The 27,678-nt window shown below is 43.2% G+C and overlaps 1 protein-coding gene and 1 long non-coding RNA gene across 5 annotated transcripts in view; one reads left to right on the forward strand and one right to left on the reverse strand.

Annotated features, from left to right (window-relative positions):
• Positions 1–22,694, forward strand: part of LOC148132297 (uncharacterized) — a 39,677-nt gene extending 16,983 nt beyond the window's left edge. The window contains exons 2-3 of the long non-coding RNA XR_015747821.1: positions 20,216–20,269; positions 22,576–22,694. This is a non-coding gene — a long non-coding RNA (uncharacterized LOC148132297). The remainder of the gene's footprint in view (positions 1–20,215; positions 20,270–22,575) is intronic.
• Positions 1–27,678, reverse strand: part of RAPGEF3 (Rap guanine nucleotide exchange factor 3) — a 74,012-nt gene that overhangs the window by 10,170 nt on the left and 36,164 nt on the right. For all 4 annotated transcript variants that reach the window (XM_087956535.1, XM_087956534.1, XM_026673874.2 and 1 more), the window contains 13 exons: positions 22,565–22,727; positions 21,702–21,786; positions 19,292–19,352; positions 18,727–18,803; positions 17,516–17,662; positions 10,416–10,531; positions 8,879–8,967; positions 7,175–7,253; positions 5,959–6,109; positions 4,316–4,398; positions 3,909–3,948; positions 2,906–2,987; positions 2,147–2,293 (listed from right to left, as the gene is read on the reverse strand). In XM_087956535.1, the coding sequence (XP_087812661.1) occupies positions 2,147–2,293; positions 2,906–2,987; positions 3,909–3,948; positions 4,316–4,398; positions 5,959–6,109; positions 7,175–7,253; positions 8,879–8,967; positions 10,416–10,531; positions 17,516–17,662; positions 18,727–18,803; positions 19,292–19,352; positions 21,702–21,786; positions 22,565–22,727 (1,320 nt within the window). The remainder of the gene's footprint in view (positions 1–2,146; positions 2,294–2,905; positions 2,988–3,908; positions 3,949–4,315; positions 4,399–5,958; positions 6,110–7,174; positions 7,254–8,878; positions 8,968–10,415; positions 10,532–17,515; positions 17,663–18,726; positions 18,804–19,291; positions 19,353–21,701; positions 21,787–22,564; positions 22,728–27,678) is intronic.

A 27,678-nucleotide genomic window follows, 5' to 3' on the forward strand; every position in this document is an offset into this window, starting at 1 on the left:
GGATAAAAGGGTTAAATCACCCCTTCTCCGTGCATTGAGATAATTTGACTTGGTCTGTCCCTTCCCGTCCTGGGGGAGCAGAATGCCATTTAAACAGAAAAGGAGGAGAAACTTTGCTGCTTTTTCCATTGAGACTTCTTGCTCCATGGCTTGACTTACAGCTGTTTGGCAGACAGTCAGGAGCCAGGCTGTGCTGGGGAGAAGGGCGTCAAAACCTTCCCGGCACAAACAAGGAAACAGAGGAGGAAGTGTGAAGAGAGAGAACTGAAGGAGGGGTCAGGAGAAATCAGCCTGGGACCCCCATGGCAGACTACCCAAGAGAGCTTCAAGGGGGGCAGTTTATCTTTATCTGATAGGCCACAGGACTCCAAACTTGGCAACTTTAAGACTTGTGGATTTCAACTCCCAGAATTCTCCAGCCAGCATAGTTTGGCTGGCTGGAGAATTCTGGGGGTTGAAGTCCACAAGTCTTAAAGTTGCCAAGTTTGGGGCCCCTGTGATAGACCTAGATAAATCCACGTGTGGCCTCTTTCTCTTGTGTTCTGAAGGAAGCCAGGCCATTTGAAGCAGGAGAGAACAGACACAAACAACAGCTGACCCAACATTCAACGTGATAGATGAAAGTTGTGGATAAGCAAGTTACAAACCACACAATAACAGTGGTAGGTAAACTTACTTTTCTCTTAGCTCACTGTAGGAGGAGATAGGCTATGGCAGAAAAAAAACAAAAAACCAAGACTGGGAGCACCTTTTCAGACTAACAAGCTCTGTTAAAAGCTAGAAGCTATTAACTCCATCAGATGCATAGCAGGGTTAAACTGATACAGGATTTAAATTATTTGAAAATTAGAAGTGTGTCCTAGTGAATCAGATACACTACTCATGTCAGCCCTGTTCTTCTTCCAGTGCTTCAGGTGAGACCCCTGCCATTTTTTTAAATTTGAACAAGTGCCGCATGGACATTAATCCGTCATAGATATTCAAGCATTGCCTTCCTGATACCATTTTAAAAATCAGAGAAATAATTTCCTCAGACTATAAAACTCGGCTAGAAATGTGAAAAATAAGTTTCAGAATGATTTCATGGATACTAAAACTCACCTGCATGCTCTTCTTCCCTGCTTCAAACACTTCAGCTTTAAACATGCAGGAACCCTTTCTGCAGTGGTTTTGACTCTTACTGAAATACATCCATGACTAACACCAATTTGGATGTGACCCTCAGTTGTTCCAGGACAGCATGGCTATAGCCGAGCCACTTGTCACTGCATATAAGGCAGGAGCATTCTTCTCCCAAAATTGTTACCCCCAATTTCATTTATGTGCTGTTAAGTCATTGTCAACTCTGACTGTCCAGATACAGTATATATACATTTTCTCCATGATGATCCCAAACTGATCCTTCAAGTCTTCTATTGGTGCACTCATTGCCACTGCTATCCCTATCCATTAATTAAAAACTCCAATAATGCTTATGGAGTCAGAGTGAGGGAGCTCATTCCCTTGAGGACTTGGTAATACTATGGTGGAAACCATCAACAGCTCCTGCTGACCACGCTATCTGCTGCTACGGCTATTGCTACAGCTCTTTGCCTCAAAGTAAAGGAGTTGAGGACAACAGAGTAGGGGAATTTCCTTAAGTTGCCTCATGCCATTGATAAATTCTTGAAAAAGTTGATTTCCAATGACAGACGTGCCTGGACCGAGCACATTTAAGAGGACATCCAGGTAGCCAACAGCTGTAAATGGTTACGTTTGTTTGTATCCTCAGAAAAGGGGTTTTGCCAGGTGGGTCATGTCTAGCACTGGGATGAAGGATCTACAAAAGAGCTGTGGTGGCGCAGTGGTTAGAGTGCAGTACTAAAACTAATTCTGCCGACTGCCAACAGTTTGATCCTGACCGGCTCAGGGTTGACTCAGCCTTCTATCCTTCCGAGGTGGGTAAAATGAGGACCCAGATTGTTGGGGGCAATATGATGACTCTGTAAACGGCTTAGAGAGGGCTGTAAAGCGCGGTGAAGTGTTATATGTGTCTAAGTGCTCTTGTTATTTACATGACTGGCATCACCATGTAACTCCTGCAAAGCTAGCATGGCTTCCTTATCTTCCCAGGGAAACGGTACCTAAAAGGTTAGAGAGGACTCACCTCCTGTTGAATTGACCTTGACTAGGATCCAATCTTTGGTCCAGTCCTGACAGTCTACTAACGACGCAACAATTTCCTGAACGGAGGCATTCACCTGTAACAGTCTGGTAAGGCAGGAATAGTCGGGCCTGTATATGTCATATGAAACTATGGAGGAAGATGGAAAGGAAAGTGTTAGCAATAGAAGCTATTCCTTAGGTATAGAATATACCCTAACCCAGGGATCCCCAACCTTTTCGACGCCGCGGCCCGGTTCCGGCATCAGCTGGGCCCCGCGGCCCGGTACCGGCGTCAACTGGGCGCCGCCATCTTTTTTTGACGAAAAAGTGCTTCCGGTGACGTCACCGGAAGCACTTTTTCATCAAAAAGATGGCGCGCCAGCGCTCGGTGAGCTTTTGGGTAGAAATGGCTTTCTACCCGGAAAAGCTCACGAAGCGCTGGCGCCGCCATCTTTTTGATGAAAAAGTGCTTCCGGTGAGCTTTCTACCCGGAAAAGCTCACCGGAAGCACTTTTTACCAAAAAGATGGCGGCGCCAGCAACCAGCGGCCCGGTAAGGCTTGTTCCGCGGCCCGGTACCGGTCCGTGGACCGGCGGTTGGGGACCCCTGCCCTAACCCATCAAGCTAAGCGAAACCTTGCCATCATCTCCTGGAGCCAAGCTCCCATATCTTGGCAGACTAATAATCGTTCTGATTACACAATGGAAAATCAGTGTCAAAGCAGATTAGTTTGCACCCTAAGCAGGGAAATCATGATGACCTTTGTCCTTGATTCGGATGGTGTAACTGCTGTTCAGAAAAGGTTCTTCTTGGATGGCAAACCAGTTCACCATGTTCCTGACCTGGGAACGAACGAAGTAGAAGAGACAGAAAAGGAAAGATTTCTTACCATGCAAGATTACATGAGTGGATGCCTATGGCTAAAGCGCACTCAAGTTTAACAGGAGAGTCCTTTCTCCATAATGCGCACATCGGTCCCTTAAAGATACTTCATGCAAATGTGGGTGTCCAAAAACACAGGTTGGCCTTGACTTGCAACAATTGTGCCCAACAGTTCTGTTGCTAAGCAAAGCATTTGTTAAGTGAGTTTCCCTCTATTTAACCACCTTTCTTGCCACCCTTGTTAAGTCAGTCATTGCGGCGGTTAAGTTAGTGACACGGTTGTTAAGTGAACCTGGCTTCCCCCATTGACTTTGCTTGTCGGAAGGTCACAAAAGGAGATCACATGATCCCGAGGCACTGCAGCCGTCGTAAATATGAGTCAGCCGCCAAGCATCTGAATTTTGATCATGTGACCATGAGGATGTTTCAAGTGTCGTTAAGTGTGAAAAATAGTCATAAGTCTCTTTTTTTCAGTGCCACTGTAACTTAGAACAGTCCCTAAATGAACTGTTATACTGTTAAGTCAAGAGTCACCTGTCCTCCTTTCTTACGCTCCCAACCTTTCTCTATCTAGCTCAGGGGTCTATAAACTTGACAGCTTTAAGACTTGTGGACTTCAACTCCCAGAATGCCTCCTCCAGTCGTGATAGCTCAGGAATTGTGGGAGTTGAAGTCCACGAGTCTTAAACTTGCCAAGGTTGGAGTTCTGAGCTACTTCCCTTCTTGAATTCTGCTTTACTTCCAACAAAACAAAACAAAAAAGGGTCAGTGAAAATAGTTACGCAAAATTAGGCTTGTCTACTTGGGAATGCCAGCTGCAACTGCTGATAAAGGATCAGAAAATAATGGAAGAACCTCTTGTTAGAGGCAAGGCAATTTACCTGTAACTTTGGGGATGCACAGTTGCTGCCATTTTCAATCCTATTCAAAAGAGGAGAAAAGCCCATGTCAGATCACCATGGTTACTCAGACTGCCAGAGGCCTTTGTTTTTGAGAAAACACAGTAGCAGCACTAAAACTGCAAGAATCCAAGTAGCCCGACAAACCACTCATTCAATTGTTCTACAGTTCTCTGTTACAGTTCTTTTAATTCTAAGTATACATCAACACACCTGCGTTGTTGTGCAAACATTTGGCTGCAATTGTTTAACTTGACGTCTGCCTATACCTGCGTTCAGACTTCCCAGAAAACTGGGCTTTTTGCCATGATCATCCCACTTATGGCTAGGCTCTTTTTCTGACAGCACACAAACAATTAAGACAGTTTGAGATGATATAGCAGACTCACACTCGATTTCTCCGGCGATCCTGCATTTGTTCTCGAAGCAGGGGGCCCAAACGAGCATCTTGAGTGGCACATTCTGACATGGTCTGCAAGACATTGACCAAGACCGATTAGCAGAAGCAGCAAAGCAGGCTATCTTGGAGAGGAGCTAGCAGCTCCTCTCCAACAGTGGTGGGATTCAAAATATTTAATACTGGTTCTGTGGGCGTGGCTTGGTGGGCGTGGCTTGATGGGCATGGCAGGGGAAGGATACTGTAAAACCTCCGTTCCCACCCCACTCCTGGGGGAAGGTTACTGCAAAATCCCATTCCCTCCACACCCCACTAACCTGCTTTCCAGCTACGTTCTCCTGTGCAGAGCAACAAAAGAAGACCCAGCTGATCAGTTGGGACTTGGGAGGCAGAGATTAGATGGGGGTGGGGCCAGTCAGGGATGATATTTGCTGGTTCTCTGAACTACTCAAAATTTCCACTACCGGTTCTCCAGAACTGATCAGAACCTGCTGAATACCCACCTCTGCTCTCCAGATTTCCAAGTCCACAATAAGGGAGAAGAATGCTAGACAACTAATATGACTTATGTAAAAATAAATACGCGTGGGACACATTAGCCCGTTTTATAGTATGAAGTGTGGTGGCAACAGCAGTAAAATTAGGACGGAGATTAGGTACTTCAGCCTTCCAATAATCTCAGCTGCAAAAATCGCTGGAGAAAGTCAGGTTTTGCATGCATGTACGTAGGTGTGCTACGCGAAGGCATGGGTAGGTGTGGGTTCTCCCAGCCAACACCCAGAACTGCTGGGAGAAGGGCAGCGTGCAATAACAACTGCGGGATTTCTGAATGCAAATTGATGGAATCTTGACACATAACCCACCAGATTTAACTGTGGTTGAAAAGAAGAAAGTGTGGGCAATTGATGTGGCAATACCAGGAATAGTAGAAGACAAAGAATTGGGAAAGATCACACAATATCAAGAACCAGCTGTGGTGGTCTCAGTGATTATCAGCACATACGGAAAGATCTTGGATGGTATTTAGAAACTCTGCACATTGATAAAATTTCCAATTGTCAATTACAAATGCCACACTGCTTGGATCCATTGCATACACCATGCCAATGCATTACATTACTTCCAGTCTAAACATGTGGCTGGCTGTAACCAACCAAACATCATCATCATCCAAAAGCAACAATGATGCCACTGTCATTGACAATATTACCATCGGTCAATTGCCAAAGGCAGCCTTACTTGGAACTGCTTACATCCTGTGACAATATATTTAATACCATCAAACATCCTACATCTGCCTATCCCAGATCCTTGGGAAATACTTGATAGGTGGACAAATGTGCCAAATCCAGTCTAAACATCTGGCTGACTGTGCAACAAACTATAATACCACCCATCACCACATATGAACCTGGGGTGGGGGGAGGAAGTTGCCTATTTCACAGGTACTGTATCCAGGCAAAACATGCCTCCCAAGCCACACCAAATTATTTATTTTTCACATTTTGGAACCTCCCATCTCCCTCCATTTTTTATGGCCACTGTCTCTTTCTATACTACAATTGATGTCCCACTGCCCCGTGTTGCTCCCTAAAGACAATTTTCGGCCTTGGGTCCTCACCAACCTCCCCTTACCTGCAAAAAGGCCACAGCACAGGCCTCTGCTTGCAGCAGCCGTCCGTACAGGAACACCCACTGGTTGACCAGCCACAGGATCTTTTGCCTTTTCCTCAGGATATAAGCAGCTTTATCCTGCTCCGAGCCCTCGGAAGGTTCCGAATGGAAGGTGAATGAAAGTCAAGGAGGCGTAGGCCCAAAATGATGCAATAGACCCCATTCAGGTTCTGAGGGGGGGTTTTGGGGGGGGAGGGGCGGGAGGGTGGTGAGACTTGATTTCTTTGCATGGTAGTATTATCTGAGAGTAGCAGGCATTCAAAAGCATATGGAGCTGGCATGTTGCCCACAATGTCCAGTGTAAGATTAAAGACATTGGGGGATATTATATAGCCAACCATCAAATGCTGTTGGATGTATTCCAAATGTGGCAGTAGTGAGATGCAGGCAGGTGTCAACAGTGGGCCTCTGAGTTGCTGGGTCCCATCCTAAGCTGACCGGCCTTTTCATAAACTGTAGACAAGGCTTCTCCACATGGAAAACAGAAGGTTGTAATTCAGCACCCCTGGGAGACAACACGTTGGAGAAGGTTGGTGATAACACAGCTTGACTGACACTTCATCTTAAAGCTGTTGTGTGTCCCCACCCCCACTCTGCATCCTAATGCAAAATTCTGCAACCGAGAATTATATGGGTCTCATAATTATCCATGCTTACAATATGGAAAAGTTAAGAGAAAGGAGACTTCAAGGAAAGTAAAATATGGGAAGTCTATACATATCTGTGTGTGTACACAGGATTTGTAGGATTTTCCTGTCATATCAAAATTGATCGGGATTCAGGAACACTATATGAAAAGGGATTGACATGATGTTGCTGGAGAGAATTTAAATGAAAAACCCAGTCCTCTATTTGGTTATAACATGCCTAGCGTGGCTTCTAGAACTCCAACAGACTGAGAACAATAGAGGTTGTCATTTAATACATGTGGGGGGCATTTAGTTGTGGAACATTGTCCTAGGATAAAGGTAAGATCTTAACAGACTTTGGACCAAATCTGGCCCTCCAGAAGTGCTATCTCTTCCCTCCATTGTTCTGCAACAATCGAGAAAGAAAGGATGCATGGGGGGCATTATAATGCTCTTTGCTAAAGCAACCCAGTGAACTCCGAAGAAAGCCTTTTGCTGACTAGGCTTCTTCCTCTAAGATCCAAGGCAGAGGCAACCAGGAAGGATATTGTTGGAGCAAGGTTCGGCACAGCTGTGGCGTCGGCATGAACACACTGTACGTCAGCAGAAAATCTCCCAGAAATGTATCTGCAGAGAAGAGAGAAGCCATTTTGAAATACGACTTTTGGGCTAGGCACTGTTCTAATCTACCGCCCACTAGCGTAGAAGATTCACTCTCTCCTCTGCCTTGACATAACGCTCCACACATGTTCCAGCACAAGAACAGCCACAGACCACTTGACCAAAGAGATGAGCAAGTAGAAAGCCCCCCCCCACCGCCCTCTATTAAAATAAAAGCCAAGGATGTTCTTCCTGCAATGGTGGGGTTCAAAAAGTTTCCCTTACCAGTTCGGTGTGAGCGCACACTTTGCGCACGAACAGTGTTTGCAACTCACCTTCTGCTGCAAGCCCTGTGTGTAAAACAGCTGACACACGGCAATTGGCTGTGCCACGCTAAGCCACTGAGGTTGAAAAGCAGGAAATAGAGGTCAGAATAGACCCGAGGCAGGTGGGAGGGCCGAGCAGCTGATCCTCAGAGCTACCGGTTCAGGTGAACCAGGCCAAACCGGTAGAATACCCACCACTATCTTTCTGTCTAAAGACCATCTATGTGATTAAGGCTGGGAGTCCTTCCAGGCAAAGTATGATTCCCTAAACAGATAAGATTTTTGTTGGGAATATGGATGACATGGTTACTTTCCTACATCTTTTTTCATCTTGCTTCTTTCCACAAAGGCCATTAAGAAAATGATAGCAGAGCGGCACAGTGTATTTGAATTGACCCCACTAGAACAGGAATGCTGTTCTGGGCCTTTGAGTGAGATCCTGGAGAAGGGAAAGGAAAGAGATCACACCCAATAATGGATGGGTTGAGGGAGAAAAGTAGGAGGGGCCAGGGCAGCCATTAGAATGATTTAAGTTACATTTAGTTGTACTAAATATTTACTTTTGCTCATGTTGCCAGCGTTAAAATAATGCAATAGGGTGAATCAATTGCACAAAATTAGTTAAAATCAGGTATAGGAAGTCCTTGATTTGTGACCGTTCACTTAGAGACCATTCAAAATTACAACAGACCACACACACACACACACACACATACACACCAAAAAGATACTTACAAGCCGGCCTCCCCATCTCTGTGGTCACATGAATGCATTTTGGGCACTTGGCAATTGGCTCACATTTATGGTCCTTTGCAGCACCCCATGGTGACAGGGTCACAATTTGTATTTTAGCCAAAAAAAAACAAAAACCCCAAACCCAGCAATTACTTCCATTTTGGGGCAAAAACGTCCCATAGCAAACAATGGGTTTGCTTAACAGCTACCGGATTTGCTTAATGACTGCCATAAAAGAAGGCATAAAATCGAGTCAGTCAAAAAGATGATGCACTTCACAACAGGCTCCATTATGGTCGTAATTAAAGGACTACCTGTAATATAAACAGGTAATAGTCCCCAGGAATCTTCCTTTTGTAATACAGCAAAAGTGACCATTCATAGCAATATTTGAAGGGTTATGATCGTGTGCAACTGTTGGTTGTACATGTCTGCCTTAGGAAACTTTAATTTGAAATCATTCCCAGAATATAATTCTCAGTTCTGCTCTGGACAAATTAGCTGCCTGAAATCCTCCAACTTCACACTATATTGGGTTACAGAACAATTGTTCTGGAGAGTTTTCCTTTACACAAACTATTTTATACTCACCAACAGGGTCAGAAAGGGTAGAGTCTGAACGCATGGTTTCCAATAGGTAATCAAGTATTTTTTCAGGGGTTCCAGCCATCACTGAATATCTGAAGGAAAGAACAAGATATTGCGAATCCAAAGTAGCAATTGTGGCGAATTGTAGCAAAGTAGCCTTGTGGCGAGATGGGCAGCAAACAAATGTAATAAATAAATAAAGGTAGTTCTTGACTTACAACCATTCGTTTAGGGATCATTCGAAGTTATAACCTTACCCAAAAAAAGTGACATGACCATTTTCAAACTTACAACTGTTGCAGCATCCCCATGGCCACAGGATCAAATTTCAGATGCATGGCAACTGGTTCATATTTATGAAAACAGTAACTGTGAGAGGGACCTTAGAGTCCTAGTAGATAATCATTTGAATATGAGCCAGCAATGTGCAGCAGCAGCCAAAAAAGTTAATACAACCCTGGGTTGTATTAACAAGAGGCATAGAATCAAGATCACATGAAGTATTAGTGCTGCTTTACAAAACCCTAGTAAGACCACACCCAGAATACTGCAACCAATTTTGGTCAGCATACTACAACAAAGATGTTGAGACTTTGGAAAACCTTCAGAGAAGAGCAACCAAGATGATCAAAGGCCTGGAGGCTAAACCATATGAAGAACGGCTACAGGTTTTGGGTCTGGCTAGTCTAAGAAAAGAAGAATTAGGAGTGACATGACAGCAGTATTCCAGTATTTGAGGGGCTGCCACAAAGAAGAGGGGGACAAATTATTCTCCAAAGCACCTGAGGGAAGGACAAGAAACAATGGTTGGAAACTAATCAAAGAGAGAAGCAACCTGGAATTAAGGAGAAACTTCCTAATAGGAGAATTAACCAGTGGAACAGTTTGCCTCCAGAAATCGTGAGCACTCCATCACTGGAGGTTTTTAAGAAGAGACTAGACAGTCGCTTGTCTGGGATGGTATAGATTCTCCTGCTTGAGCAGAGGCTGGACTAGAAGACCTCCAAGGTCCCTTCCAGTTCAATTCTAATTTATTCTTATTCTACGATGGTTGTAGTATTCCAGGGTCATGCAATCATGTTTTGTGCAAAGTCAATGGGGAAGCCAGATCCATTTAATAACCACGTTGCCAACCTAAGAACTGCAGTGATTCACTTAACAACTGTGGCAAGAAAGGACATTAACATGGGGCAAAACACACTAAACCACAAAAATTTGGGGCTCAATTGCAGTCGTCAGTCGAGAACTACCTGTATAGATCCCACACTTGTATATATCTAAAGCGGTGCACACACAAACAAAATCAGCATGCAATTTACAACGAGGCAACTTGCACAATAAACCTTACTGAAACAAATATATTTTAGCATTACATTCACAAGAATTGGTGGCTTCGCTATCAAGCATATGGGGTGCAGGAGAAGAGACTGCCTGCAAGGGAAGATTCCCTGTTCTATCAAAGGGGAAAGGGGCGGGGGGACGAGGAGGCAGGTATATCAGAGGAAGCAGCAGGGAAATGAAAGGGGGCAGATTGCTGTACCTACTGCTCCCCAGAGTCCCAGCAAGGTGATTGGAATTACTGCCTTGTGAATTCTTCTCTAAAACAAGCACCACTTTCCCATGTTCCTTCAGCCGTAGGGTGTTAGCTTCGACATCCTACGAAGAAAACAAATGATTATACACTAGCTTACACGATCGCAGCCTAGACAAGAAAAGAAAAGAAATAATTCAATTTCTGAATTCTTTACTAGTTTTGATATCCATATGCCAGTCTTGGGCAACCCTACTACTAGGCTCCTGTGACTTTGTCACAATGTTGACATAATAAAGCATAAAATCCAAATAGATTAATTTAAAATATCAAAGCAGGGAAACGTATTTTTAATCACTCTAGCACAGGGGTGTCAAACGCAATTTCATTGAGGGTGGCATCAGGGTTGTGTTTGACCTCAGGGGTCTAGGGGGCATGGCCAGGGTGGGATACCAGCTTGATGTCACTCGTGTTGGGGCGTCTGTGGTGGTCCGAGCACTCTGCCAGTGAAAACGGGCTCCCGAGCTCCGTTATTGGCTATGATGGCCTCCTGCAGCCCTCTGCCAGTGAAAACAGAGCTTGGTGGAGCCACATGCAGCCCTCCTAGGCTCTATTTTTTGTGGCAGAGGCACCGTGGGCCAGTCCTTCGCTATTTCCAGGGTGGCCCCGTGGGCTAGATCTAAGCACCCCGTGGGCCAAATCTGGCCCACAGGCCTTTAGTTTGATACCCCTGCTCTAGCATTTTTCCTTGCAAGAAGTCTACAATATGCAATCAAGTACTGCAAGCAGGCTGATTAATCAGTGTGATCAAGACTGACAACTGTTGGAATTTAGCAGGGGTTGGGGGAAAATCTACAATTCCTATCCATCCTCCATTTGGGACTCTGCATCATTGCTCGAATATTCTAACTGATTCTGATTAATATATATTAGAGGGAACAGAAGCAGGGGCAAAAGAGAGGTTGTATACAATTTGTGTTAGACCAATACAAAGAAAGGCAATGATGCAGACAATTGTGCGATGTGTGATTTTCCAGCTGTTGATTACAGTAGTCGAGATCATGAAACATGAGAATTTGCATTCACCATCATTTTGAAAGCTACATATTGCCACTAGGAATAAATAAATTCAAGTAAAACAGATTAAGGGCAGGAAAGTTGAAGCAAAGAGAAGGGTAACTGGGCTCTGAAACAGATACAACCATGAGGAACTGTTGTGGCTCCGGGTATGGATTCTGCTCCTGTGGCTGATATGAGTTCAAGTGAGGAGGACATGGCAGAAAAATATGAGCCGGCATGGCTCAGTGATTGGAATAGTAACCAGGATGAGGAGATGGATATAACAAAGGAAGACAGACCTGAAGTATTAGAATTGTCAGGACCTTTGACCTCCTCTGGTTCTTTATCTGATCAGCAGCCGGGAATGGCTGACAGGGAAGGCATGAGAGAGTCTTCTAGTGGAGATGAGAATTTGGAAAACTTGTGGTTAAACGTAAGGAACAGAAGGAGACTAAGGAGACAAACTCAGCTAGAAAGAAGGAGGAGAGCGAGCCAATAATTAGGGAAATTAGCACGTTGCCTAAGTGAATAAAAGGACACAGCTGTGCTGGTAGAATTCGCCAGAAGCAAAGTGACTAATTGAGAGTGAAGACGTTACAGCAGAAGCTCTGAGGCTTGAGATTTATTGCCACAACAGGTTTGCCGGACAGAGTAAAGATTTATGCTGTGGATTGGGATTTATGCCAGTCGTTATCTTGTGGGACTTTGTTTTGTTTGAATTACTTCTGAAATGGCTGCTTTCTGTTTTGCTCGCTTGAATTTGAAGGGGAGTCATAACATTTTTGCTTCTGGCCACACAAACCATCTTTAACCCAAGATGGATCCAAACCAACTGCAGCGTTTGGTAGAGCAGCAACAACAACAAATAAATCAACTACTTCAAAGCAATGTGACTCTTCAGAATCAGGTGACACAACTGGTGAATCATCCTTCCAGTTTGCAAAGCCCTGCTGCTGCTCCCTCTGCCCCTCCCTTGAGGAAAAGTATCCATGCCAGAGAAATTTTCAGGGCAAATGGACATGTTCCCGGCATTTATGGGTCAGTGCCAATTGTTTATATCTCTGAGGCCTGAAGACTTCCCAAACGACCGGGCTAAGGTAGGATTTATGATTAGTCTATTAACTGGGCAGGCTGCCAAATGGGCTACTCCCTTGTTAGTTCAAGATAGCCCGTTGTTGGACAATTTTCAGGGTTTTCTACAACAAATGAGAGTTATGTTTGAAAACCCAATTAAAATACAAACTGTGGACAGACGGTTATGGGACATTAATCAGGGGAAACGTCCCCTGCAGGAATACATTGCAGAATTTCGTTTGCTGTGTATGGACTCTAACTGGAACGAACCGGCTCATATGGCTGCATTCCAGGAAGGCTTGTCTGATGCCATCAAGGATGAGCTAGTCCATGCAGAGCGGGCTTCAACTCTGGATGCATTGGTAATCCAGTGCTTACGTATTGAAGCTCATTTACAGCAACGTGGAAGTAAACGGCCCGTTGTGGAACCACCTTCGTTTTCTCGTGCACAAACCACATCACCGAGAGTTTTCCAAACCACGGTTAAGGCTGAGGAGCCGATGGAGTTAGGCGCACTCCGCCCTCGCTTAACGGCGCGAGAACGTTCGAGAAGGTTCCAGGAAGGCTTGTGCCTTTATTGCGGGGGTCCAGGACATTTTGCAAATTCCTGCACTCGGAGAGGGACTCACAGACCTGTGCCCGAAACCACTCCTGGCCCGTCGGGAAACGGGGTAGGCCCGACCTCGGGGAAACCCTAGGTCGGGCACATCCTACACCCCCACCCCAAATTGCTGAAGTAAATCCTGGCCCTCCTCGGCATTTACTTTTGGACACTCGTATCTTTTTGCAGTCCCAGAAGGAGGGAATTCCCGCCGTTGCACTGGTGGATTCAGGGGCTACAACCAGCTTTATGGACTGTGCTTTTGTCAAACATTTTGAAATTCCTTTGATTCCTGTGAATCCACCCATTAAGGTGGAAACAGTAGATGGGCGTGAACTCAAGTCGGGACCCATTCGTTTCACCACTCAGCCAGTGCGTATGCTTATTGGGGATCATGAGAAGGCGATAAGTTTTTATGTCACCTCGAACCTCCATCTCCCTTTGGTTCTCGGAGTGTCCTGGTTGCATTTGCACGATCCGTTGGTGGCTTGGGCGCAGAACGCCATTTCTTTTCCAAGTCTACAATGTGTGGACCACCTGAGGCATGTCTGCGCTGGCCAAGATATCGCCGCTCCTGCTGTCTCAATTCCTTCGGAGCTGTCGGACTTCTCCGATGTTTTCAGCGAACAGGAGGCAGACCAATTACCACCACATCGTGCTTATGATTGTCCCGTGGACCTGATACCGGATGCTCCATTGCCAAAGGGGCGGTTATACTCCATGTCAGAGCCCGAGTTGGTTGCGCTCCGAGAGTTTTTAGATAAAAACTTAGCTCGGGGATTTATTCGACCCTCGTTGTCCCCTCTTTCGGCTCCCGTTCTTTTTGTTAAAAAGAAGTCGGGAGAACTTCGTCTCTGCTGTGATTACCGACGATTAAACGCTATCACAGTGAGGAATAGCTATCCCTTGCCGCTCATTCCGGAATTGATGGAGCGGTTGCGGGAGGCTACAATCTTCACTAAACTCGATCTGCGTGGGGCCTACAACCTGGTTCGGATGCGCAAGGGGGACGAGTGGAAGACGGTGTTTGGCACTCGTTATGGTCATTTCGAGTACACTGTGATGCCATTTGGTCTGACCAACGCTCCCGCTGTATTCCAGCATTTGATGAACGACATTTTCCGGGACATGCTGGATAGGTTTGTCGTGGTGTATTTGGACGACATTTTGATTTACTCTCGGTCCAGAGATCACCACCTTCAGCAGGTTCGTCAAGTGCTTCAGCGTCTTCGGGAGCATAAACTCTACGCGAAACTGGAGAAGTGTTTCTTTTTTCAGTCGTCGATAGAGTTTTTAGGGCACATCATTTCTCCCGAGGGCATTGCTATGGACCCTAAAAAGGTTGAGGCCTTGTGTAGTTGGGAAGCCCCTCGTCGAGTCAAGGACGTACAACGTTTTTTGGGATTCGCCAACTACTATCGGACTTTTATCCCGGACTTTGCTAAGTTAATGGATCCCATAACTCAGCTCCTCCGTAAGAAGGTCCCGTTTCTGTGGGGGCCCCCGCAACAACAGGCTTTTGAAATTTTAAAGAAAGCGTTTGTGGCCGAGCCGATATTGAGGCATCCTGATCCGAATCATCCATTTGTGGTCGAGACAGATGCCTCTAATGTCGCTATCGGAGCGGTACTGTTACAAGCTTCGAAGGATGGCGCGCCTCTTTTCCCATGCGCATACTATTCTAGGAAGCTCACAGCTTCTGAGCGCAATTACACCATCTGGGAAAAGGAGTTGTTGGCTATTAAGGCTGCCTTTGAGACCTGGAGACATCATTTAGAGGGGGCTCGGCACAAGGTAGAGGTTCGGACGGATCATCGAAACTTGGAACATTTGTCCACCGCTAAGAAGTTGAACCAACGCCAGATTCGGTGGTCGTTGTTTTTCGCAAGGTTCAATTTCTCCATTACTTATGTTCCAAGTGGACAGAATCGGAGGGCAGACGCATTGTCTCGGAAGCCCGAGTATATCGGTCCTGAGGATCCTCTTCCTCTACGAATGGTGTTACCACCAGAATCCTTGGCCGTACTTCAAGATCCAGTAGATTTGCGGGCTCGCATACGGGAGGCGCAACGATTGGATGCGTGGACGCAACAGAGACGGGGGGACGTTGGACCTGATTCCCCATGGTCCTTTGAAGAGGGCTTGCTCCGACATCGGGGTTTATTATACGTACCCACCAGGTCGCTGAGAGCTCTCATCATGACACAATGTCATGATAACCCCGCTGCTGGCCATTTTGGATTTTATAAAACTTTGCATTTGGTCACCCGGACTTTTTGGTGGCCTCGGGTTCGTCACGATGTGTTTTCTTACGTCGCTTCTTGCGTCCAGTGTAGGCAAGCGAAAGCGGTGTCGGGTGCGCCCCCTGGACTCCTTCAACCATTGCCGACTCCGGGCAGACCATGGGGAGCGATCTCCATGGACTTTCTCACGCATTTACCATCTTCGTCGGGCTTCACGACGGTGCTCGTGGTAGTTGATATGCTGACTAAAATGGCTCATTTCATTCCCTGTCGGAGATTACCATCGTCCCGCACTACGGCCCAGCTATTTTTACAGCATATCTTTCGTCTACATGGATTGCCGGATAGAGTGGTTTCAGATCGTGGGGTTCAGTTTACTGTGCAGTTTTGGAAACAGTTAATGGCAGCGTTACAAGTTCAGGTGTGCTTAGCGTCAGCGCACCATCCAGAAACTGATGGCGGGACTGAGAAGGTGATTGGCATTCTTACCCAATATTTGAGGTGTTTTGTCAATCAGCGACAAAACGATTGGGCGAAATACCTCCCATTGGCAGAATTCACCTTTAATAACTTGCAGCACACCTCCACTCATGTAACGCCGTTTTTCGCGAATGTGGGTTATCATCCGCGCTTCTTCCCATTAACGTTGATGGATTCCCCGGTTCCTGAGACACAAGATTTTCTGGAGGAATTACAAGCGGTTCACCGTTTAGTAGTACAACAACTCGAAAGGGCAAAAGAAGATTATAAACGGTTTGCGAATCGATCACATCGAGCAACGCCTCCGTTAGCTGTGGGTGACAAGGTGTGGTTATCCACAAGACACCTTCGGATCGATCGCCCAATTAGAAAGTTGGACCATCGTTTCATCGGTCCATTTCCGATTGAGGTGGTTATCAACCCTGTGGCATACCGACTCACCTTACCGCGCTCCATGCGCATTCACCCTGTCTTCCATCGCTCCCTTTTGGTTCCTGACTCCCCGGAGTGTCCTCTGCGTGCTCCCGCTAGTACGACTTCCCCATCGACGCCCCGTGAGGAGGCTGCTGTTGATGACACAGTGGTCAGCGTTACTGATTCGCGTTGGCTAAAGGTTCTTTTTCAGTATTTAGTCGGGAGGACAGTGGATGACTCGGAGGTTTGCTCATGGACGGATGCGTCTGCAGTTCATGCTCCAGACATTATTCGGGACTTTCATGAACGTTTCCCTTCGAAACCGCATCCGGATCGTCAGACCCGGGGGAAGGGCCCTGCGGTGAGGGATAGTGTTGTGGCTCCGGGTCTGGATTCTGCTCCTGTGGCTGATATGAGTTCAAGTGAGGAGGACATGGCAGAAAAATATGAGCCGGCATGGCTCAGTGATTGGAATAGTAACCAGGATGAGGAGATGGATATAACAAAGGAAGACAGACCTGAAGTATTAGAATTGTCAGGACCTTTGACCTCCTCTGGTTCTTTATCTGATCAGCAGCTGGGAATGGCTGACAGGGAAGGCATGAGAGAGTCTTCTAGTGGAGATGAGAATTTGGAAAACTTGTGGTTAAACGTAAGGAACAGAAGGAGACTAAGGAGACAAACTCAGCTAGAAAGAAGGAGGAGAGCGAGCCAATAATTAGGGAAATTAGCACGTTGCCTAAGTGAATAAAAGGACACAGCTGTGCTGGTAGAATTCGCCAGAAGCAAAGTGACTAATTGAGAGTGAAGACGTTACAGCAGAAGCTCTGAGGCTTGAGATTTATTGCCACAATAGGTTTGCCGGACAGAGTAAAGATTTATGCTGTGGATTGGGATTTATGCCAGTCGTTATCTTGTGGGACTTTGTTTTGTTTGAATTACTTCTGAAACGGCTGCTTTCTGTTTTGCTCGCTTGAATTTGAAGGGGAGTCATAACAAGGAACAATGTGGAAATCCAAATAACGGAACACACACAAAGTGTCTAAGCACTTCATTGTTTAAATTTGGAGTAGACTATGACCTTTATTTATATACCTGCCTCTCCATCCTTCAGTGCTCTCAACTTCCTTATACAAGAGATAAGTTTCCTCCCACCAAACAAAGCATACTGAATGTTGCAAATTTGTTCCACAAACACAACAGCTTCAGTCTCCAGCATGATGGATTTCCATGCCTACCTTGAGAATCCGGTTGAAATCCCTTTTGTCCACTCGCAAGAAGTGGCAACTGTCTTCACGAAGGATGATGGTGGCAGCACGGGGGGCATCATTCACGAGTGCAAGCTGGCCAAAGTCATCACCTTCATGTAGGGTGCACACTAAGCCCTGCAAAACGAGTGAGTGAACCAATTATTTTACTCACAAAATCTAAATACCACCTTGGCAAATACGAGTTGCCCTACTGAGATCATTTGACTACTAAAACCACAAAATTGTTCTTTTGTATCTTATGTTTAACTTAACCAGGAGGAAACCAGATTAAACACAGCTTAGGAAGAAAGGTTTTAAGGACAGAAGGTTAAGCACACACAATTATATTAATTTTGCCTTGTAAAGGCACACCCCCCAGAATGTCTTACATTATATGGTAAACCTGTTTTTATTCAGCAACATGGAGTTCCACCTTACTTTAACATCTTAGATATACAGTATTTATTTTCTATTGTATGGCTATTGTACCCCGTGACACCGTTTTATGATAAGTAATATAAACATACATAGGAAGTGAGCACACCAGACAAAAGGCCAAGCCAATTTCCCACCTTACCTTTGTACCCTACTCTTTCTCTCTCTATAGACACATATGTTTGTATGTAAACATAAGGGGATGGGAAGCTGATTTGCAATGGGCAAATTCATTCATGTGGACAAATTTTAGCACTAAAATTGTCCAGGGAGGAAGGGGAAATTTTGGAAGACAGAATTTTATTGCAATGAATTTTTCTTTCATGAATTTATCGATTAGGAAGGTGGTGAGGTGATGTCTAGGAAAATTACAGATGTTTAAATTGGCCTCGTATGGGAACCTTACAGAAAAGTAAATTTTGACTCCAGATTTTTCCCAGTCAACATGAATATTGTTGAGAATTTGGAGTGTTGGACAGACAGCTGGAAAATGCCTGGATTATTGAAAGGTGGGTTGTTATGTAACAAGGGAAGGGTTAGAACATGACAAAGGAAAAATTTGTAACCTCGTAAAAGTTTGAGATAAAGCTATACATTAATTGTTTGCAAATACAAGCAACTCTAAAATCAAAAGCATAAATCCAAGGGCTAGAAACATTGAAAGAAATAAGAGTTCACTCTCTTCTAGTATCTAAATGCCTAGAATTCTTGGACTTATTCTGAAATCAACCCTTTTGATGCCTAAATACATTAAAAGTTCACACCTTATCATGTGTAACAACATTGACTGATCCTTTCCAAATGATGTACCAGGACGTGCCCTTGTCCCCTTGGCTGAACACTGTGGAGGAGAGGGGAAAAGGACAATATGTTAATTACAAGGAAATTACAGCAGAGGCAAATGTAGTACAGTTAAAAATGAACATTTTTAAAAACAAATTAACAGAAGAAGAAAAGGGCATCTTGAGCTGGAGTTAAGAACAAAAGAGCGAACTAGGAACCTTTTAAAAAGGAACACACAGATTTTAAAGAGAGAAAAATGAACAGCAACACTGACAGCTTTCCTCCCTGGTTTCACAGAACAAAGGATTGTTGAATGCCATCGCTGTTCCTTTTTACAATGGTTGGCATAAGTTGTTGTGATACTGCAAGTGGCGTGCATAAAGATGCATATCATTTCAAAGAGGCCAACTCACAATGGCTATACGTGCCAGCCTAGCTACAGCCAAATGGCTGCATAAAGTAGCAGTATGGGGTACTTGAAGGCCACTGTCAGAGACAGAAAGAGTATTTCCAAAGTGACCAAAAAAAAAAAAAACTGCGACTCACACACAGTTCCAGCCTTGGCATGGGACTCAAAAAGCAGTACAGCAGCCAACTCTCTCCTCACCTGCAATGGAGAAACAGCCAGTGAGTAGGCCCTATAACACATTTCATTGAGCTATCACACATTTCAGAAAGCAGCAGTTGGTAACTGAAGTCAGCATGTAGCGTAAGACAGCATTTAAGCTAAATCCTTACATTTCTAAACTCAATCCACGCTGAGACAAACATGTTGAGACAAACAAACTGAAGGTTTATAAAATAGATGCTGTTTTTTATGTTTTTAAATCTTCTTCAGAGGGGAAAAGGAAGGAAGGAAGGAAGGAAGGAAGGAAGGAAGGAAGGAAGGAAGGAAGGAAGGAAGGAAGGAAGGAAGGAAGGAAGGAAGGCAGGCAGGAAGGAAGGCAGGAAGGCAGGCAGGCAGGCAGGCAGGAAGGAAGGAAGGAAGGAAGGAAGGAAGGAAGGAAGGAAGGAAGGAAGGAAGGAAGGAAGGAAGGAAGGAAGGAAAAAACAGGTGTATAAATGGGAAATGACACATATATATATAAAGGATCAACTTTAGATATAATGTTGGGCATTGGCAGAGGTACAAATGAAGACTATAAGGTAGAGAAGTTGAATTAATTCACAACACAAAATTCCCCAAAGCACACTGGAAAGGAGAAATATGCAAGTAATTGTCAGTTCCTGATTTAAGAACTATAACATTTGACTGGAAAATACTGTTGGCATCTATAGATCCCTTAGGAGAGGAAAGCAGACAAGGGATCCATGGCAACAAAGCCATGATTCCTGTAGGTGTCTGGTTCTAGATTTTCTGTAGCTTTGCAATATATGTCAGTTGTGCCAGTTACATCCTGTTTGTTTGGAGTTGTGGACTGCTGCGCTTCTGCATTATGCCATAGTTCCTTCCTGTCTTGTTCTCCACAGACATCTACAATATGAAGCACGTCATCTGAGAAATCTCAGTGCAATCAACCAAGGGTTTGTTTTCTTAAGTCAACATGTAAATGACACAGTGTACTTAAGCAACTTGAATGGGTACATGGCAAACAAGCAAATAAGAAAATGCAGTGGTGCCAGTACTTAACATGATTTCATTTTTTCCATAAGACTAATCAGTAGACATTCAGGGCATATGGACAGGAGAGCAAAAACCTGTATGAGAGCAAAGCTGAACAGGAACCGTGCCAACCCTCCCCTAAGCATAAACCATTCATTTAAGGGGAGCATCAAGTAGAATAGAAGTGAATCCAGCTCTCACTGCTGGATTGGATGCATTTAGAGTGACTGAGATTTGATTACATGGATACATAGCTATTAGAGAGTCTGGGAAATTCATGTAAAAAGTACATTTAGGGAAATCTTATTTGTTTTGCTACTAAAAAAATCTTGATTTATAAGTAGACATATTCACGACTCTCAAAAAGAATGCAAATGACCAGCCTTCTGCAAGGAATATAAATCCTTCCATTCCCCACCATCCAGTCAGAGCTGAAGAAGCTTCTTGGATGAGAAGCTAAACGTCTTCAAAGAAAAAACAAGCAAGTTCAGTTGCCTCCTGAAAAAGCACCTTTGGGACAACCATGGCCTGGATTGATTGAGAATCTGTACAGACTTTTAGACACATTAATGTTTATTACTTACATCTGCAATAGAAGTAGAAGAATAGCTGCCATTTTGTTTTCCTATCCACCTCACAAGATTGTTGTTGTAGAGAAAATAGGAGGAGGAAGCAGCATTACGTATCTTTGCCTCTTTGAATTACTTATAGAAGTATAGGTAATCCTTGACCTCAATTGAATCCAGAATTTTGGTCACAGGCTGTTGCAGTTGTAAGTCAAGTCACCACATGACTGGACTTGATATTATGTTTATATTATTATGGTTTATGGATATTTTTATGATCTTCTTGCTTACAGTTGTTAAGCAAATCACATGATCACAAATGTGATCCAGTTGCAAAGCTCCCAAAATGTGATCGCGTGACCACAGGATGGTACAGCAGTCATTAGTTTGAGGATGGGCAAGTAGTAAAATTTTCAAGACCTCATAACTTCTAATGGTTGGTAAGTGACCAGTCATAAATCAAGGACTATTTGTAATAAAGGTGGGATTTAAACAATTTAATAGTAAAAAAATAAATTAAAAACTGGAAGGCTGCAGACTTGGGCCATTTCATGGTATTCTGAGGAAAAAATGTGGGCACTGCAATAGACTTGTGTGATGGCTGGGCTGTAAAGAGAAATAAAACGGGCATCCAATCAAGTTGACAGAGATCCAGCAAACAAGCACTTTCAACTATATGATGGATAGGATGACAAAAACAAACCGAGTCTTTCCAATTTGTTATTCACAACATATTTGTAACAAATTAAAGTTAGGCCAAATGAGACAGAATCTGTTAGTCACTCACCGAACTGGAGAGATGGGCTACCGCTTTGACATGCAGTAACTCCTCAAAGATCAGTGCAAGTTCTTCATCTGTGCGTTGGTTAGGACTGGAGGAGAAAGACCAAAACGAAAAACACATTCTCCCATCAGTTGACATTACATTGCTGATCTCAGATCTACGCATACAAAAAAACATCTTAAGCCCATAAGATTACATTCACAGCTGTGTGTAGTCCTTCTCTCTTCCCAGGAAGAACCAAGATCTACTCAAAATATGCATGTTTCCTTCTTGACAGGAAGTCAAGCTTTCTTTTAGCTTTCTCAGCCATTCTTGGCTTTCAACACAAATATTAGGTCCATTACCGAGAGCCTGCAAAGCTTAACTCTGAAATATTGAGGGCCATAAATTCCGTTTTAAGAAAGTAAGACATGACTATGACTCTACATTGTACTAAGGCACAGAAAGAGCTTCCAAAGTTTGTCCGTTAGACTTTTTTGAAGGAATAGAAAATTAGATCTTCTTGTGGTTCAGCAGTGTCTTAATTTCTGGCACCATTGCATGAAACTGTTGTTTCTTCTGATGTTTTTTTGCTGATTTAAATGTATGTACAAAAATACATACACAGGCATATATTTTTATAAGGGATCACCATGGCAAAGTGTTTGCTTCACTTGCAGAGGGGCTCCAGTTCAATCCTCAGTGTCCTTAGTAATTTTTTTCCTTGAATAGAGTCTATAGAAGCTTCTTTAATTCTGTATGAATTAAACACACTGAACCCAACAATCATTATACTCCGTTTTATAGAACTATGATCCATGCACTAACTTCTTGAAATTTTCTTTCTTGTTTTTCTTTTCCTGGCTGCTACCTGATTCAATGCTTACGGTTTGCGTAGGATGGTGGTGAGCAATGCTGTCGGGCCCAGCTGGGTCAGCAATGTCAACCCCTCCAGTAGCTCCTCTCCATCCCTGTCTTCAGCACTTGCTTCCAAGGCCACAAATCGGAAGAACTGAGCATCTCGGTCTTGAAAGTAGCTCTCCTGTCGTACTGCATGAACAAAGGAAGGTGATTCCAGGCCATAAAGAAGGAAATAAGGAGGATCAAGTCAATAAACAGTTTGATTCCACCCCTAAGATGGCAAGGAAGATATTCCACCCTATCACCATCTCATTTACCTCCTTACTCAAGGTAATGAAAGTGATCTGGATTTACAAAAGGAAAAAAAAAACCATTTGGGGTATATGTGGACAAAAGTGCCCAGGAAATGAATTAAGACTCAGCCATACAGCCCCCTTATACTAACACGAACAACCCCATTTATCTGTTTCTGAGGACAGGGCACTGGCTTCATCTCACAGACCACCCACTCCTGACACAGGCTGCAGCTGGTCCAAGCTCTTCCAGTTTATCAATAGATTTTGCTGGAGTAACCACGGTATATATGACAGAGAGCAGAGGCTCCCAGTCCAGGAAAGAGCATATTGGCCCACGAGATGAATTTATCCAAAGGTCCCCTCCTACTTCTCAAGCAATAGCTGCAAGTCCAGGAGAATCCCCAAATTGTAAGCCAGCTGTGTGTGGGGAAGTCTACTTCATTGAGAGTCAGAAATGAGACCTTACCAGATCAAAGAGAGTGAAAAACCCAAAGCCATTCCATCTTGCGAGGGTTGAATTCTCCCTCCCCCTCCACCAATATTGTCACAGCCTCCAAGCACTAAAACAACATCTGAACAGCTGGAATATAATTCTACACCTGGCTATCACCAGCATACTGCATTGTCTGTGTCACATAATATATGTGGTATATGCATAATTTTGTATGTATGTATGTATGTATGTATGTATGTATATATTTATTTATTTTGTCGTGCTTATATTGGAGTTGGTGACCCTTTGAGACTGTATGCAACGAAATTTCATTTTAATTAGGCCAATTAGCGTACATTCAAAGTGACAATAAAGTTATTCTAAATTTCTATGCCATTGAATAACCACATCCAGCAGCTTCATATAAATATTAAAAAGGAGCAGTGAGAAACTTGAACTCTGAGACCACAGATATGAGAGGGGCCTAGGGTTAGACCTCTCCGCCACCATGACCAATACTGATTGGAACCCCAAAGTATTTCCAGAAAGACCAGCACAGTCAATGGTATCAAAGCTATCAAGAATTAAAAGGACGGCCAAGACAAATTTACCACTCCCATCCTGGGCTTCCAGAAGTCATCATCCAGTGTGACCAATGCCATTTCAGTACCATAGCCCATCCTGAACCCTAACTGAAGAGTCCAGTTAATCCACTTAATCCTGGGCCTGTCAGTCTTTCTTGAAAAGGGAAGGTTGCAGCATTCACAAAAGTTGTCAAAATGATTGGGTCCAAGGATGGTTGTTTATTATTATTATTATTATTATTATTATTATTATTATTATTATTAAAACATTTTGAATACAGTATATTATCAGGACATCACTTACAAAAAGCAAAGAAAGAACAAAAAGAAATATTAACATATATACTAATAACAATAATAATAGTATAACAGAATAATTTTAACTAGATTTTCTCTTTATATTAGTTTATTTGTGATTCTATTGGTTATATTGACATATTTATAATTATAAACTATCTTTATATTTAATTCATACATAGCAATAATCTTTCTTCATCTAATTTCTACCTCCCATAGAATCTATTCCATATGAAATAATATTCTGTGTGTTCTTTGTCCTTTATTTTTAATGTCAATCTATCCATCTCTGCAGTCTAATATTTTCCGAATTACATCTTCATCTGATGGAGTGTTCTCAGTTTTCCAATATTGTGCAAATACAACCCAAGGATGCTCTCTTAAGAAGGTGCAAACTACTGTTTCCCTCAAAGCAGGTGGAACACCTCCTCCAGAAAAGAGGCATTAATCAAGACTTGGATCCAGAAGGTGGGTCCAGTACACAGATAACCAAATGCATGGCATGAAATAGAAAAAGCTACAAATAGAGCCAAACTAAAAACCCTTCTGCTGGGTTTTCTGGCAATGCAAATGAACTTTTCAAAATCAATCAAGGGGAAAAAAAAACAGTTATCATACACAGTGAGATCTCTATAAATAGAACTCTCTTTTTCCAGGCCACCCCAGGCTACAAAAAACCAATTTCTGATTTAAAAATAACCTGGGTTGCTTGCTGAGAGAGCAGGAACACTACCAGCTTTGTTACAGCAGTACAATGAAAGGAAGGCTGTGGGAGGGACTTCCAATAGAGGCATGGCAAGCTAAATATGTCTTCAGGAGACTAGAGAAGATTAACACACACAAAAACACTGAAGTACCAATGACTAGACCAATTTTTCCAAATCAGATAAGGAGAAGATGGGAGATCACCCACATGTACTCTGGATAACTGTTCAAGAGGAAATTGGTCTAACAAGGGTCTGAGTGCCAGGAAACAAGGGGATCAATAATGAAGCTCAAAACCACAGCAGAGCCTGTGGAACGACATTCAGTTTCCTAACCTTGCTTCTAATAAGTTACGAAGATTGCCTACTTCGTTATCTTAAGGCTATTAGGTATCTTATCACCTGCTGAGTTTTATCTTCATTTCTGAACAAAAGAAAAATTAACTGTAAGTTTAAGAATTTAAAAGAATATGAAACAAATAACAAAATGCAAAATAAGAATTTGAGCCAAGAAAGCCATAAACAGATTAAGAATAAAAAAAAATTGGATTACTAAAGCTTTTACTATAAAATTTTAGAACTCGCTATATAAAATAAACAGCTTTTCATGGGAGCCAGAATCATTTTGTCTACTGTAAGTCATAATAGATTTAGAGACCTTATGATTTAAGTTGGATGCTAGACTGGATTAAAAATTCCAGGCAAAAATGAAAAAAATACTCCTGCTTTTAGTTTTGATTAGGATTGGGATCTACAAAATAAAACACTGTAACATTTGAAATATTAAAGAAGGTTGAAGAATGGGTCAGAAATCAATATCAGCAGTGTTGTCTGCTTCAATAGGTTTGAAAGGAGGTAAATGAAGGAATGACAGAATGTGAAAAAAATCTTGCTTGATATAAAAATAATGGAATCCAAAATATTGGATAAAAATGCAGATTGCAAGATAGAGAAAGTATGTAAAGTAGAAATACAAGTGACAGGATCAGAGAGTGACCCAGATAGGAATGCTTTACTGGATATCAAAAGAAGCTGAATGGAGTTTTAAAAATTAAAAGTGAAATGCAAATGATAAACTAAAATAATGATCTGAATGTCTTATTAGATTTACAAAAGAGACTTCTTAAAACCTCAAACAAGCCCATGCAAAGGGACAAAGAAGAATTGAAGAGATAAAAATCCCACAACAATATTTCAAAGCACTAAAAATTATGATTTTCGGAAATAAAAGGAAGCAATATGAAATTGATTTTGATCAGGGTTTAAAAAAGATGCTTTGTAAAGTTCTGGCACTGCTTTACAGACTTTTTGTTGACATCAGGGCTGAAAAGTTGGTGTCTTATGGATTTGCTTATAGATAAGCAATAGCTTATGGGAAGAAGAGATATCTGTGTGTAAACCTATACAGAGTGAAGAGCTTCAAACTTGTTTATACTTGTGAATAAGATTGGAAATCAAGTCTAGATGGATGGATGGATGGATGGATGGATGGATGGATGGATGGATGGATGGATAGATAGATAGATAGATAGATAATTCTTTTTCCTTTTCTTTCTTTCTCTCTTGACTTTCCCTTTTCTTTCTGAGTTTGGTTTGTATTCATTTTTATTACTGTAATTAAAATCAGAGAGGGGGGAGAGAGAGAGGGAAAGAGAGAGAAAGAGAGAGAGAGAGAGAGAACTTTCTATGGATATATTTTTCATGGGGGAAAGACCACCATAGTTTCTTCAAGGGATTACCAAGCGGTCCATAGTACCTTTTCTCTTTTAAATGCAAATTATTGCACAACCCTTTGCCTTATAGCTTTGTTTTATCTCTGGAATTCAGTCATGATAGAGAATGGGAATCAAATTATGGTTTCCAGGAAACCAAAGCTAAGAATACATGTTTGATCTGGAAAGGAGATTTGGGCAGCACTGCCCCATTTATAAATCTAATCTGAACTGGGTAGAGGGGTTAAGGGGTCAGTGAGCAAAAGAATATTTAAGATTGGGCTCAGTAATACCTCCTCAGACACTCTTCAATGTTCTTTTTATATACTGTAAAGCAGGGGTGGGATTCAAATTTTTTAACAACCGGTTCTGTGGGCGTGGCTTAGTTGGTGGGCATGGCTCTGTGGTCATGTGACTGGGTGGACATGGCTTGGTGGTCATGGTTTTGGCTGGGTGTGGCCAACTCAATATCACTCACATCGAGGCACGCATCTCCTCGCCTGGCTTCTCATGACTGGGGATGCTGCAACAGTCATAAGTGTGAAAAATGGTCATGTCACTTTTTTCAGTGTCACTCCACTGAATGGTCACTCCACACAAGCAAAGTACCAGCAAAGGAGGGAGAAAAAACTTCAGAGAAGTTCCAGAGACAGGAAGTCTAGTCCTGCCAAGAATGTAACAAGGGTTAACGGAGAGGCAGTTTCTGTAAGCAACATCAGAATGTTTCCTTCCTGCCTTCCTTACAGGATTAGGCCAGTAATTTCTTCTAACAACCGGTTCTCCGGACTACTTAGAATGTTAACAACCAGTTCTAGCGAATAGGTGCGAACCTGTAGAATCAAACTCACGTGGTCACTGTGACATCATGTGACGTTGGGACTTTTTCTCCCTTCGCTAAACCAGGCATGGGCCTGGCCAGCATGTGACACATCCAGCCCAGGGGCCAGGAGCTTGACAGCCCTGCTGTAGAGAAATCAGAGCCTACCTCAAGAGTTTCTCAAAGCAAGCTCCCTTGAGGCAAATGAGAAAAAAATGAGTGCTGGGTTGATGACCAGCATGTACCTCTTAGTGTCAGTAGGGAAGAGACTGATGTCACAATAAGATATGTAACTGG

The sequence above is a fragment of the Notechis scutatus genome, chromosome 2 (assembly GCF_049901735.1).
Source record: "Notechis scutatus isolate UNSWTSFEM ecotype Mainland chromosome 2, rNotScu1.2, whole genome shotgun sequence".
Classification (NCBI taxonomy): Eukaryota; Metazoa; Chordata; class Lepidosauria; order Squamata; family Elapidae; genus Notechis; species Notechis scutatus.